The sequence below is a fragment of the Pygocentrus nattereri genome, chromosome 17 (assembly GCF_015220715.1).
Source record: "Pygocentrus nattereri isolate fPygNat1 chromosome 17, fPygNat1.pri, whole genome shotgun sequence".
NCBI classification, from domain to species: Eukaryota; Metazoa; Chordata; class Actinopteri; order Characiformes; family Serrasalmidae; genus Pygocentrus; species Pygocentrus nattereri.
The window spans coordinates 3252730-3268080 of record NC_051227.1 but is presented as its reverse complement, the minus strand read 5'-3'; the positions used below and the strand labels follow the sequence as shown (position 1 = coordinate 3268080).

The 15351-nt window shown below is 42.7% G+C and overlaps 1 protein-coding gene across 1 annotated transcript; it reads right to left on the bottom strand.

Annotated features, from left to right (window-relative positions):
• Positions 1-1246: 1246 nt before the first annotated feature.
• On the bottom strand, positions 1247-14881 carry tyr (tyrosinase). The gene is made up of 5 exons (XM_017683061.2): positions 14011-14881; positions 8114-8330; positions 7293-7440; positions 2055-2236; positions 1247-1885 (listed from the first exon to the last, which is right to left on the bottom strand). The coding sequence occupies exons 1-5, from the start codon at positions 14842-14844 to the stop codon at positions 1647-1649; spliced, it is 1620 nt and encodes a 539-aa protein (XP_017538550.1). The 5' UTR covers positions 14845-14881; the 3' UTR covers positions 1247-1646.
• Between the last annotated feature and the right edge of the window lie 470 nt (positions 14882-15351).

Here is a 15351-nt window from a genome sequence, read left to right as displayed (position 1 = left end):
AAAAATAACACTCAGGTACTCTCTTACAAATAAAATTATCTCCCTACAGTTCTCTTATTTAGAGCTTTGCCATAGCTACAGTTACATTCACCCCAGTTTCATATTTTCACTATTTCTGTTTTGCAACCCCTTTTCCAAAAAATTTGGGATGATGTGCAGAATGTAAATAAAAATAGAATGCAATGATATGCAAATCATGTAAACCATATTTAAAGGAAAATACTAAAAATACAACATGTCAAATGTTGAAACTGAGAAATTTTGTTTTTTGAAAAATATGTGCACATTTTGACTTTGATGCCAACAACACATTCCAAAAATGTTTGGACGGTGGCATATTTATCGCTGTTCTATCTACTTCTCCTCAGTCCATTTTAAATGAGCTCAGGCCCAGAGAAGACCTTGATCCTGTTTCTGTACAGTTTCTTCTTTGCATTTTAGAGCTTTAACTTGCATTTGTGGATGCAGCGACAAACTTGTTGCCAATTTCCACAGGTGTTTTTTAGCACTGTTACTTTACCAGCCTTTTGTTGCCCTCATCCCAAGCATCGAATTCAAAATGGGCATAACAATAAAATTTCTCAGTTTCAACATTTGATATGTTGTCTTTGTACTATGTTCAATCAAATACAGGTTTTAAATGATTTGCACACCATTGCATTTTGTTTATATTTACATTCTGCACAGCATCCCACAGTATTTATATTTCTCATTCTGTATGTTTAGCAAAGTGAGCACAGCAGTGGTAATTTTATTATATGGTGGATGGTTATCCTCTGGGTTCCACAAGCTCACCCACGCACCAAATTCTCTGTTTCTTTATCTGTTTCTGTATCTTTGTGATGATCAAGCATAGAAATCCAGTTCAAACATTTCCATCATATCACAAGATCATACGAGACTCACATCCGGAGTTATGAGCCTATGAAGAGGGGTGGAGATACACGTCATCTGCCTCTCACCATGTGGAACTGGTGGATTTGTGTGTTCGCCTACATTCTGTGTGAAACTGACCAATGGACACTATGGAAGTCACTAAGGATTGACCATCACACTGGAAACCCTTCATTCTTTGCTCAGTCCACATCAGAGACTCGTGTGAAATGGTATGCAACTGCTGAAGCTGCTGCAGTGCTTTCGGAAAGTAGTGATGAAGATAACTGAGCATTTTGATGTGAAACATATGATCATGTTTTATGAATAGCTTTTAAAAGAGAGTTAAAGAAGACATGAACAAATCCAGAGAGAATGACCTCAGAGGGCCAAACAACCATGTTCTGTTTTGGAATAATCTGTTTTCTGATGCTTTTTAATGTGTTTATCTTCTGTTTAAATAAAGACTTACATATACACACATATACATTTAATCAAGATATATTAATATGATTTAATTCATTTTATAAACGTCCATTTAACTCCAGAACAGAATAAATGAGATTGATGTACAGTACAGCGATCAATGCAATGAAAGCACCAGTCTTTTGCTCTTGTTGGCTGCATGGAGTTTGGGGGATTCAGGTGGGTGGGCTCTCTGCTCTTTTTTGGCCTACAGGAGGTGTTGTAACCTCTTCTGGACAGGCTGGTGGAGAGCAGCTTGGCGTCCTGCAGCTCTGACTGACCTCCCTGATATACACCTGTGTGTGTGTTCACAGTGTAGTCTGGTATGACGCTGTAGCCTCCTCGTCACTGCTGTGCAGTAGTGGCTGTCTCTCTCCATAGGGTGATCGTTTCTGGTTCTTCGCTCCTCTGTAGCAGGTGAAGATGATGAGGGTGGTGATGATGGCTGCGAGGACAGCCCCCAGCACGCCGGCCCCCACCAACCATGGCCAGATCTGCTGCACATGCTGCAGGTATGGAGTCAGAAACTCCTGCATGAACCGCTGACCTGCAGAGGAAAACGTGAGAGAGTGTAGACTCCACAAAAACTCCAGAATGACTGCACAGCAGATACAGCAGACCAAGAAGCACTTTATTAGCATCATAAGGCAACAGATTATTAATTATTCTACTTAAGCTCAGGTGTGTGTGTGTGTGTGTGTGTGCGTGTTACTCACTGGGGTCCAGTAGGTAGGCGTATTCATATCCCAAAACTTTTGTTCCCAGGAAGTAGTCGCCATTCCTGTAGAGGGGAATGAAAGGCACCATGTAGTATCCGTCGTTGTGTCCAATGGGAGCTTTGCTTTCTGGATAGAGAGTGCGGGGGGGTTGATGCTTCCTCAGCCAGCGCTCAAATATACTACATACATACACAAACATACACAGTGTAAGTATTTTATGTTGATTCTTATTCCTGTGTTGGTATAATGGTGTGCTTAATGGTTTCTCATTAACATTCACAGTTTGTGTTGTGACCTATATGTTGCACTCTGTGATTATGATAATAATAATTACAAGGAAAAAAAACTTTCACTGCTGGCCCAGTTTTTCAAAGGTTCACTGAGAACCAGTAAAGACACTTTACCCCACAATAGTAGTTTTAGCAGGCTGCAAACTGGTACATTTTACACTGCAATAGTGAAAAATAGTGAAAACTGGACTGCAAATTGAGACACGTTACACTGCAGTAGTTTCACTGGGCTGCAAACCGGGACAATTTATGTTGCAGTAGTAGAGTTTGACTGGCTGCAAACCAGGACAACTTACACTGCACTAGTAATTTGACTGGACTGCAAACTGGGACAATTTACACTGCAGTGTTAAAGTTTGACTGTGCTGCAAACCGGGACAATTTACACTGCAGTAGTATAGTTTGACAAGGCTGCAAAATGGGACACTTTACACTGCAGTTGTAGAGTTTGATCAGGTTGCAAACCAGGACAATTTACACTGCAGTAGAAGAGTTTGACCAGGGTGCAAACCGGTACACTTTACACTGCAATAATAGAGTTTCACTGGACTGCAAATTGAGACGTTACACTGCAGTAGTAGAGGTTGACTGGGCTGCAAACCAGGACACTTTACACTGCAGGAGTAGAGTCTGGCCAGGTTGCAAACTAGGACACTTTATACTGCAGTAATAGAGGTTGACCGGGCTTCAAACTGGGACACTTCACACTGCAGTCATAGAATTTGGCCAGGTTGTGTTATGCTACCTGATGCAGACTGATGGTAAGTGGAAAAGAAGCAGACTACACATCTTGTAGGTTGACTCGGAGCTTTACGGAAGCGTGTCCGGACCTCCATACAAGTGAACATCCTCCTTCCCTTCTCTAACCTCCAGGGGGCAGTAACAACTATACTATCGGTTACTTCCTAACACAACATCCCCCTTTTTAAGTTCTGAAATTAACATGTCTCTTTGTATTGTAAAGTTGTCTATATGAACTGTCCATTAGCAAATTTTAACTACTGTAACTGTTCAAAAGAATACTTCCCATGAGTAGTACAATCATGCTGTTTCTAATAAAATCATCCCTGTCTGTGTTTACGGGTAACTCAGGCTTCTCAGTAACAATAACACATAGAAGTTGTTTAACACTATAACATGAACACTTTAACATGAATTGACAATCACATCACATTTCTTCTTCTTTTTTTTTTTAAGAAGGTGGGGTAGACTGCCCAATCCTTCAGCTGAGTGAGGGGTGTATTCTGCCCCTTGTGCCACTCAGACAGCCAAGGAGTACCTGCTAACTAGTAACAAAGTCCTTCAGGTACTCTGGCACTGTTCTCTCTCTTGCTGGGTATCTTCTTGGCTCAGGACAGCTAGGCCGCCCAGTGATAGGTCCCTCGGACCTGGGAACTGCATCCGGGCCAGGTGGGGTCTCAGTTGAGTTTCCTGATGCATCTGGAGCCACAGGTGTATTTGTGAGATGGTATCAATTTTGACGGAGCACCCCACTAGGGGTTTCAATCAGGTAAGATCTTGGTGCGTTAGCTGGTTTCAACACTGTTCCTCTCTCTTTTGTGTCTGACTCCCAGACATGATCTCCTGCGTGGATGTGAGGCAGAGGGTAAGTATTGTGCCGTCTGTTGTAGCTCAGTTGTTGTTTTCTTCTGTTTTCTTTCTCTTCCCGTCTCAGTCGCCCCAGGTCAGTCCACTCTGGTTGAAGTGAGGATGGGATGGTAGGGAGTGTTGTTCGGATGCGTCTTCCCATGAGTAGTTCAGCTGGGCTGTGCCCATTGGAGAGGGGGGTCGCACGATAGGCCATAAGGGCCAAGTATGGGTCTGGCTCTTTCTGTAGCAGTCTTTTGACTGTTCTGACTGCGCGCTCAGCTTCTCCGTTGCTTTGGGGAAACCTTGGGCTTGATGTTATATGTTCAAATGTCCATTCTTTTGCAAACTGGCTGAAAAGATCAGAGGAAAATTGCGGTCCGTTGTCACTCCTTACAGTAGAAGGGATCCCATGATGGGAGAAAATTGATATGAGGTGGTTAATGATTGCTGCTGATGTTGTATTGGACAGTTTAGCCACTTCCACATAACGGGAAAAGTAGTCAACCACAAAGAGGTACTGATGGTTATTCCACTCGAACAAATCTGTTCCTAGGACCTCCCATGGTCTCTCTGGGAAGTCAGAGGGAATCAGTGGCTCTTTGTGGTGGCTTCTCTCTCGTGCACAGGTGTCACACGACTCCACAAAGTTCTTGAGCTGAGTGCTTAGTCCTGGCCACCAGACTGCTTGTTTAGCTCTCTCGCGACACTTCACGATGCCGAGATGGCCCACATGCAGTTTCTCCAGTATCTCATGTTGCAGTGTTTTGGGTATGACCAGTCTTTTATTTCTGAGTTGCAGGCCTTTTTCCACAGTTAACTCTCCAGCGAAGGGTGCTGCTGGCATCTCCCATCCAGTGCAAACTTGTCAGGCCAAACTTGGTGACAATATTTCTTTACCTGTCTCAGTATTTCGTCTCTGTCTTGATGTTCTTTTATTTCCTGCAGCCTTTTCTCTGTGGCAGGCAAGCTATCCATCACCATGCTGACGTACAAGTTCAACTCTGTCTTTGGTGTCTTTCGTATCTTTCTGAGGTGCTCTCGACAGGACGTCTGCCGTGGCCATGTTTTTCCTAGGTACATGAGAGATTGTGTATCTGTATCGCATCTGCCTCATGCGTAGTCTTTGTATTCTTGGAGGTAGTTTGTTTAAGTCTTTTGACCCTAACAGGGGAACAAGTGGTTTGTGATCGGTTTCAATATGGAAGTCTATGCCTACCAGGAAGTCGGAGAAGCGTTCGCATGCCCATGTTGTAGCTAGTGCCTCCTTTTCGATCTGGGCATATCTTCTTTCTGTGTCGCTTATGGTGCTTGAAGCGTACGCCACTGGTTTTAGTGTGTCATCCTCCTGCTGCTGTAGTAGGACTGCTCCCAGTGCATAGGAGGATGAATCTGCAGACCCACAGGCGTTCATCATGGCATTCCTGTGTCTCTCCATACACAAGAACATCATCCATCTGTATACCACACCCTCCAAGGCTTCAAGTATGTGGGACATCCTGCGCTGATAGTGTTCTGGTGCAGATGAAATGCGAAAACACAGACGGTTATAACAGTACCGCCCGAATGGTGTAAGGAATGTGGTCAGCAGCCTGGAGCCTTCGGGGAGGGGGATCTTCTTTGAAAAGTCCTTGGCTCCCTCTAACTGACCTAAGGTGTGTTCTACCGAGGGTAGCGTGTGTTTTTCTCTCTGCACGGACTGGTTCAGCTTCGTCAGGTCTGCACATATGCGGACCTCATTGTTCGCCTTCGGGACTGGAACCATACCTGCACACCAGTCAGTAGGTTTTTCGACTCTGGAAATGATGCCTAGGTCTTCCATGCGCTTCAACTCTTTTTTGACTTTAGACATGAGTGGTAGTGGTATGCGTCTTGGTGTTGAGAGGGTGTATGGCTTTGCGTCCGGTTTGAGCTCAATTTTGTATTCCCCCTCCATTCTTCCTAGACTGCTGAACAACTGTGGGAACTGTTCAGTAACAGTTTTTGGGCAGAAAGTGGCATCAATTCTGGCTACAAGTTGCAGTGCGGCCAAATAATCCTGACTTGAATTGTGCAATTGTTCTGGCGGCCCTCTGTAACGGTGGAAAGGTTTTGTGTGCGGTATACTCTGCTTCTGGAATGACTGTGATATCTGCTCCCGTGTCTATTTTCAGCTGTGTGCTATGATCATTGATCTTTACTTCCGTAATCCATTCATTTTCAGAGTTATCTGAGTTGACTAAGCCCAAATATGCTGTGTCCTCTTCGTAAGTTGCATCGTCAGGCACTCTATTTCACTCACCGCCCTGCTCTTGCACACCCTTGCGAAGTGCCCTCTTTTGTGACAATTGTTGCAATTTTCTTCACGGGCTGGGCATTGTTGTTTGCCATGGGCAGGTACTCTGCCGCATCGGTAGCACGCATTATTCTCCATTGCAAGCAGTTGCTTTGGAGGAATGTTTTTGTTTTTAAACTGCATGCGCGGTCTGTCCTGGTTTTTCAGGTATGATTTCTGGTAGAACTGGACACTGTCTATGTTTGCACCATTTTCAGCTTTGAAGTTCGATTTCATGAGCTCCTACTGTTTTTTGACCTGTTCGCTTTGCTGAGCACGCGTCATTGCTCTTTCTTGGTGTCTTTGGTTGAACTTTGCACGTTCGAATATCACAGTCCTTCTCACTACGAAGTGTCGTTCAAGATTAATTAATTACCACATCATAACCTTCCTGCTCTTCCTCTGTTAAAGCCAGGGACGTTATGACGTCCTCGATGTCCTTTCCCATAGTGTAAATCAAGGTATTTACCTGGTTCTCCTCCGGCTGTTCATCGAGCCGTGATGCTATCCTGTATCTTTCGAACCTTTTCTTCCACTTTGGCCATTCCTCTGGCTTCATGACATTTTTTTTTGTTTAGAGTCGCCCGAATTGTCACTGTCCATCTCTAACACACTTCTGACACCATGTTATGCTACCTGATGCAGACTGATGGTAAGTGGAACAGAAGCAGACTACACATTAAGTAGGTTGACTCGGAGCTTAACTGAAGCGTGTCCGGACCTCCATACAAGTGAACATCCTCCTTCCCTTCTCTAAACTCCAGGGGGCAGTAACAACTATCCTATCGGTTACTTCCTAACACAACAGGTTGCAAACTAGGACACTTTACACTGCAGTAGTAGAGATTGACCAGGTTGCAAACCAGGACAATTTACACTGCAGTAGTAGAGTTTGACCAGGTTGCAAACCAGGACAATTTACAATTTGTATATGTTTTGTTTGCTGCTGATTTGTAGTTTCATTTCAATTATAACATACCATTAGGTTTGAGAGAGTATCCACAAAAAGCAAACTTTTATAATTATTTATTTTATTTTTATTACCTGTCTATGAAAGCATGGTGCAGGAGGAATATGGGGTCGTTAGCTGATCCCTGTACTGAAGACATGGAGCCATTCATAAACACATGCAGGGCGTTGTGCATTGTGCTCTGACCTGGCACTGCCATCCCTGTCTCTGGGCTCGCAAAACCTACACACACACACACACACACACACACACACACACAAACACTTATTAGTACTGGTGACAATTATGGAATCACTTTTAATATTTTTCTTATATACACTAATATATAATAGTAACTCACACAACTCAAATTCTCTCAAAACTGATAGATGTTTGATTTAAAACAATGAATGGATAATATACTGCATTTATTTATTCACAGGACTTTTTATCAAGTCATGTGCCTCTAGATTGCCACGATTAAAATATACAGCATTTTAATTTGATTTAAGCATATGAAGAATATGAATATGTCTTCATGCAGTCACTTTAGAGTGACACTCAAGTGACTCTCCATAATTTTGGACACATTTACAACATCTTATTTGTAACAGCTTCCCACGTATTATTTGTCCACACTTGTGAAATTGTGCATGACTATCATAGGGGAATTATTTCATACATTTATCTGCATTTTTGTATTGTTGAAAACATTGACATTGAAACATTCTGTTCAAAAAGTTAACATTGCTAAAATAATTGAAAACAATCATTTAGCGCACTGCAAATTATGTTCTAGTAATTGAAGTCTTTTTTGTCACTTTTATCCACATTAGCATACTTGGCCAAGCTATTCTTTTTGTTGTTTTTATTCTTATGTTAAGTAATTGATTAATTTGTTGTTGCTGTTTCTTACCCTCCAGTGTGTTCCTGAAGCTCATGTTAGCGCGCCGGTCCAATGACCCAGTCTCATAATCGGTCAGACCCAGAACAAACTCCACGTCAGCAGAGGTTGGCAGGCGACGGACCCGGTTTGGGTCATGGTTGCCTGGGTTACGGAGCAGCGGACCCTCACCTGCTCCATCACACACAGTCTCCCGAGCATTGTAGATCTCAGGCAGAGTACAGATCACCTGTTGGGGTGGCGATGTGTTAATATGTATGCGCACCGTCACAGAGGAAGAGCGAACAGTAAGATCTGAGATCTGTTCGTTGCTGATGGGCGACGCCCCACCAATTGCTGATTGAGTTCAGGCTGATTATTTTATAAAAACAAATCCAGTTTCCACTTTTTCCCTTAAACTGCATGGACTGCTGACCTACAGGCACAACGGACAGTCCAACTGTGGCACAGCCTTCGCTGTGTGAAAATGATTAAACATTTCTTACTTTCTTGCTAAACAAAGATTTCCTATTCTTCACAGATGTTGGCACAGCGTTTCCAGAACTCTGAGTCTGTTTTGAAAAGGTGTGCTGAGACATGGAGACATTAATACAGTGTACGTATTTTATTCAGTTAGTTAAGAGTTGTATTTCTGTCAGTCTGAGAAAGAGAAGAGCAGCTGCTTGTGAGCTTTAGTCAAGTCAGGCTAGGCACTTTGAAAGTTTTATAATTTGTTTATTTTTTTGAAGGACTAATACATTTTCCCTACCCTGGTCTGAGTGTGTGAGTGTTAATCAGTCATGCGTTATCCAGGATATTAAAAGCTTACACTCTGAATAAAACAGTCTCACGCTGAGCGACTGAGCGTAACTGGCATCAGTTTCCTTTCAGAACTCCAGAACCGCTCCCACTCACACTCCTGAAAACGTGAGACCTTCAACTAATAAGCAATTACTGCCAAATACGATTAAACTCACCTGTACCTCAAACTCACTGAGAGAATGAATCAGTCAGAGTAAAACAGAGGGAAACATTCCTAATGCAAATAAATGTTCTGTAAACAATAACACAAAACTGCTAAATTTTAAATTGTGTAAAATGATAAAATGGTAAAAAGTGATAGCAAGAAAGAAACAGAATTAATACATAAAATAGCGATTGGTAATAAATATAAGTAAAAAAGTAAAATACACAGAAAGAGAAAATGAAAACGTGTCTATAATTAGGATTAATGCAAAATATTGCTTACATTTTGCACTCTTTCATTTACAGTATTTATCTAAATTTGAAAAAAAAAGGAACCTGGTTGCCTTCAAATTTTGAGTTAACTGAACTTGACTTTGTAAGGTAACAGGATGTTAAACCAAGATTATTGTTCTGTTGACTTGAAAAGTTCAGTGAACTCAAATATTTAAGGTGACTTACTTACTTTTTAGGTTACAGCAATCTTTTTTACAGAAGTGAAAATAATTGGTACTACATGATGTACAACAATAAAAATCCATTAAATTCTACTTCTCCCTAACACTGAACATCCATCCATCCATTTTCCAAGCCGCTTCTCCGTCAGGGTCGCGGGGGGGTGCTGGAGCCTATCCCAGCAGTCTTCGGGCAGAAGGCAGGATACACCCTGGACAGGTCGCCAGTACATCACAGGGCAGACAGACAGAGACAGTCACTCACACCTAGGGGCAATGTAATATGTCCAATTGGCCTGACTGCATGTCTTTGGACTGTGGGAGGAAACCGGAGAACCCAGAGGAAACCCACGCAGACACGGGGAGAACATGCAAACTCCACACAGAGAGGACCCTGGTCGCCCGGCCGGGGAATCGAACCCAGGCCCTCCTTGCTGTGAGGCGACAGCGCTACCCACCACGCCACCGTGCCACCCAACACTGAACATTAAATACCTCATTTTAACCATAACTCTAAATTCAACCTATTGTCCAGGGTATATTCTGGTTTGAACATCTGAATTTACATGACCAAATCATAAGGCAAATTATTCAGTGACTGCATGAAATAAATGCACATTTCTATTTTATTTATTTATTTATTTTTGGAAAAGCTCCCATCAAATTAACAGAGAATGTGTTTTATGATCACACATATTACTCTATGCTTACAATTTACTGCTGAAAGCCAAAAAAATCTCAGACGCTTTGTATTATTTTATAAAAGTAATTTTTACAGAGCAGATCACTGTTTACATGCCATCTGTTTATAGTTTATAGCCCAGATTTGGGGAAAAACAGGTCGACTTTCAGTAGAAAAAAAAAATGAGTTCAGCTTCTTTTCTTACAAGGATTTAAAATGACATCACCCATCGATTTGACTGGAAAGAAGACAGAGTTATAGCCTTATATGACACCCACCTTTTGAATGTAGCTTATGAAATATGAAAGTTATTAATAATATGACTAAGTGCATTTTGGAACCAGCGGTGGTCTCAAGGAGTTGAAAAGGTTAATATTTCAATAAATTATATTATATATTTTTTTTTACATGAAAAATATATCAAAGTCTACTTAACTTTTAAACTAAAAAGAGGTAGTTCAACTTGAAATTTGAGAGCAACTTTCTTCACTGAGTTGTCCGGGTAATAGAACAAGGGTAAATACCTCGTTCCTTGAGTTAACCGGGAAAAAAGTTATGAAGTTCCCTTTAAGTCCCTGTAAGTGAACCCAGTAAAACTCAATAAATATATGACTCTCATACTCTATTTATCTATTTTTTAATGTTTTTTTAGGGGGATGGGGTGGAAAAGAACAAAAATCTATGTTTTATAAAATTATGAAAAGTTTTTTGAAACACTGGACAATAAAGAGAAGAACAATAATGAGCTGGTGTACAGCTCACACTAACTTTAAATAGAATAATAATTTTGTGATTTACATGTACTGAATTGTACTGAGCGGTGAATTCTGGTTGGGTTTGGGTTGGGGGGGTCATGGTTCTGGACATTTGTACTGTGGTTTTGGTCTTAGTTTCTGAATCTTTACTACTGTACACACATTTAAAAAATTCAGCTGAACCTTTTCTGTTAAATAAGTATTAAGCCAGCATAGTTCCTCAAACCCCCCACTGTGAGAATACGGTACATTTGGGTCCAGTAAAGTACAAACAATGTACTACACCACACTGACTGTCCCAAGAGAAAGATAACACACTTAGACTGTTTCATCATTTTAAAATAAAAGGTCCTGGGTCAGGACGAGGTGCATGGAACAAACTTAACCGATATCATTTCAGTGGAACAGGGAAAAAGTTCCCTAACAGAAGACTCTAGAGGCGTTCTCTTCAGGGTTCCTCCCCAGTGAGGGTTCAGAACTATTTTTCAGAGACTGGAGCTGTAAATATTTACTGAAATCAAGCCAAACTTTTCTCCAGCCCCTTTGCCAGATATTCTGTTAACAGTGTGAACTATTGTAGATATGAGGAACCACCAGAAGAGACCAGAACCTCTTTGTTGCTCTGGTTCTTTCCTCTGTACAGAGTCACATTTCTGATCAGGCACCCGTGGGACGAGAGCAAGGCTGAAATGTGTTTCAAGTTCGCAGTTAAGCTTCTTTAGCTAATTCCCCGAGGCTCCTCATGCGTGCATGCGCGTGTACGTGACCAGTGATCTGTAGGCCACTAGGCCGCGTGATGAACCTGAATGGTGACCTCAGTCACATGCGAGTATGTGAGAGCTGGCCTGAGGCCCCTCCTCACAATCCGCACTCTGTAACTGCCTGGATCTGGCAACCCAAGGGTTGCATCACAAGGGGAGCTTCTGCCTGGGGCTTTACAATATGGAGAGTGGAGGAATGTGTGATGTCAGAGCAGCTGAGGGGAAGGAGGGGTGGGAAAGTGGCTCCTGTGGGGGTCCATTGTGGGGGTGGGGTGGTATATTAGGTTGCCAGTCCCTGTTATACATTGGTTAGGTATATACACTTACTGGCTACTTACTTACTACACTTACTTAAGTGGATATACACTTAATGTACACCTTGCTAGTAAAAGGTTGGACCCCCTTTTGCCTTCAGAACTGCCTTACTTCTTCGTGGCAGACTTTCAACAAGGTGTTGGAAACATTCCTCAAAGATTTTGGTTGGTTATTTGAGTTCCTGTTGCCTTTCTATCATCTCCAACCAGTCTGCCCATTCTCCTCTGTCCTCTCACATCAACAAGGCATTTTCGTCCACACAACTGCCGCTCACTGAATATTTCCTCTTTTTCGCACCGTTCTCTGTAAACCCTAGAGATGGTTGCGCATGAAAATCCCAGTAGATCAGCAGTTTCTGAAATACTCAGACCAGCCCGTCTGGCACCAACAACCATGCCACGCTCAAAGTCACTTAAATCCCCTTTCTTCCCCATTTTAATGCTCGGTCTGCACTTCAGCAAGTTGTCTTGACCACCTCTACATGCCTAAATGCATTGAGTTGTGGCTGTGTGATTGGCTGATTAGCTATTTGTGTTAACAAGCAACTGAACCTAATAAAGTGGGGGGTGAGTGTATGTAGTCGATAAGCCAACACATGTTTGGTGTCTGAAATTTGCTTCTTTAGCTTTAGCCCTGGAGCTACAAGGCTAATGTACCTAACAGGCAATGGAAGCCTGTGCCCCACCAATTAGCATGGTGCTAACTGCATGTCTAAATCATAATGCGCTTGCCTCAAATGTGTTAATGAAGTTGGCTTTGTATTTGCCAGCTCCTTATTCAAATCTGAGGTTCCAGAAAGTAACAACTGCACCATTTAAGGTGGAATGGAAATAAGAAGCCAGTGAATATGAAGCCAGCTTCACCTTCATGTCTCAAACTGAGTTATTAAGCAATTTTTAATAGACTTAATTATGCGGTTTATATTTCTAAACATGAAGCAAAAGTCAGGCCTCAGTTGGAAAAAAACAAATAAATAAAACAACAATTAAGATCGGGTTCCATCCTCAAAAGATGATGCTTTGGAGAATTTTAGTGTGTGGTATCACCTGTAGAGCAGTCAGGATTAATTGATTAAACCTGAATTAGTAGTGACTTGTCAGTTTCCATGATAATATTGCATATATTAAATTTCTCTGCTGATCTCTCCTACAGTAAGAAACTTGACATAGATGATGTAGATGCTCACCTTGTACTTAATTTCTACTGCAGATTGCAAAGATATGCAATAATGGGTTAAAATCAATATAATGTTCACCCCCCCCCCCCCACCAAAACTAACACTCAGTCTAACCTAAACCTTTTAGCCAAAACCGAAATCTAATTCTAACCCTAAAACTAACAGCATTACTTTGTAACAGCACCGATTGTTTTTATGGGATAATCCAAATAAAACATGATGTTAATGTGCTGATTAAAAACCCAGACAGGACCAGTTAATTATATTAATTCATAATTAGGTCCACACAGGCAGATTTTGGTGGACACTACAGTTGGCAATCTTTGTGAACAGAATCTCCTGTAGTGGTGATATTTCAAGCTGCAATCAAAAGCCATTTCCATTTTGCTCCCATAAAAATGAAAAAGCCTTTACTTTTTTCTAGCTGTGGTTGAAAAAGGCTGTCCTGGTGAAGGCAGGCAAGGGATCTGCTTTCCTTCAGAGTTTAGTTGCTACATCTACCATGCTCACCTAACCTTAATGCATGAACCTCTGAAGAGTTGGAGCAGGTGTAGTAGATCATGGTTGGAACAAAATTCTGCAATTCTCTAAGATCTGCAGCATCAGGCCTGGAGACCACCATTCTGCAAGGTTCAGACATGGAGGGTTCCAGAACCTCTGCACTGAAGACTTTTTCATGTTTACAAGAGTTCATTAGAAATTTAGTTCTGTTCATTTTGAACCCCTTTCCTACACCTTCTTTGGACACTATGGCCCCCTCTGGTAGCTACTGTGTAGTTTGAAGGTTTTTTTTTTAGGTTTAATGTTTTTTTTTATCTTTACCTTCCATGAAGAGAAGACAGAGGCTGGGCTGATGAGGTTTGGGTCTAGCGGGCTTTGTGCCCCCATCAGCTCATCTGTACACACCTGGCAGTCTGTGGCATCGCGCCAGTCCCAGTAAGGGATTGTGAAGTTGAAATCTCCGGTCAGCTTGCGTATCTCATGCTCCCAAAAGAGCAGGAAGACTCGGTGCCAGGGCAGGAAGGCGGCTGCTTCATGGGCAAAATCGACGTCCTGCCAAATGTTTCCTGGCCCACCTAGCAGCGTGTCCCTGGACACATAGTAGTGCATCCACACGAAGAGGTCATAAACGCTGACATTTGAGAACATGGGAGTAACGGTACCATTAGCGCCGTCCATTTGGGCTCTTGTTGCTGTTGCAATTACGTAATCTGAGCTGATGGTGTTCTTTGCCAAATTCAGGTAAGAAATGAACCGCTGCCTTTCTGTAACTGATAAGCTGAAGATGTTCCTGCGCACCGATTCCCGCCTTTCAGCGCAGGTCGGACCGAAGTAGCCAAACTTACACTCACTGCAGTCATAGCCCATGAAGTTCCCAGCACACTGGCAGGTCCAATTGTAAAACGCCAGCGGCCAGCGCTCCCGGTCGTCCATTCCAGAGTGAGGGTACTGAGGACCATCCGGAAGGTCAGAAACCGTGACTTGTTGGCAGAAGCCACGGCCGGAGCGGGCACCACAGGCGGAGCCATCACCCGGCCACTGTGGGCAGCAGAGCCGAGATGTCAGAGCCTCTGGAGTGGTGCAGGGACGCGGGAACTGCTGGACGGAGAGATGGACGGAGAGGAGGAGAAGGAGGGAGTGAGGGAGAGAGAGCATGGCTTTAGATGAGTGGGACGCTAAGAGGGAATGAGGTAGCGGTAGAGGTTCCTTAGAACTGACTCTATACAACACAGCCCCCCCCCCCCCCCCCCCCCCGCCCCAATGCACCCTGCCTCCCTCGTCCCTCCTCTCTCACTCCACCTCTACACACACACACACACACACACACATACACACACACACACACACTCATATACTGCTCAAACATCCGGGATCATATCTCAGATTAACAATTACTGTTTCATTCAATAATAACTGATACAGTCACTGAAAGAAGACCTCAGTTTTAAGTAGTATTTTAACTTTGTAGAGGACAGTGAGCAGTTTCATAAATGAGACATCAGCATACTACTAGTGATTTATAGGCTAACACTTCTATCCCTCTATCTCAACAAAAATTGGGACACCCGACCCCTAGATGTGAACGCCCAAAACATAGGGCTAAGGGCTCTAGGTAGGGTCGAGGGGTGAAATGGGATTGGGCCTTGGTGTTTTCATGATTCC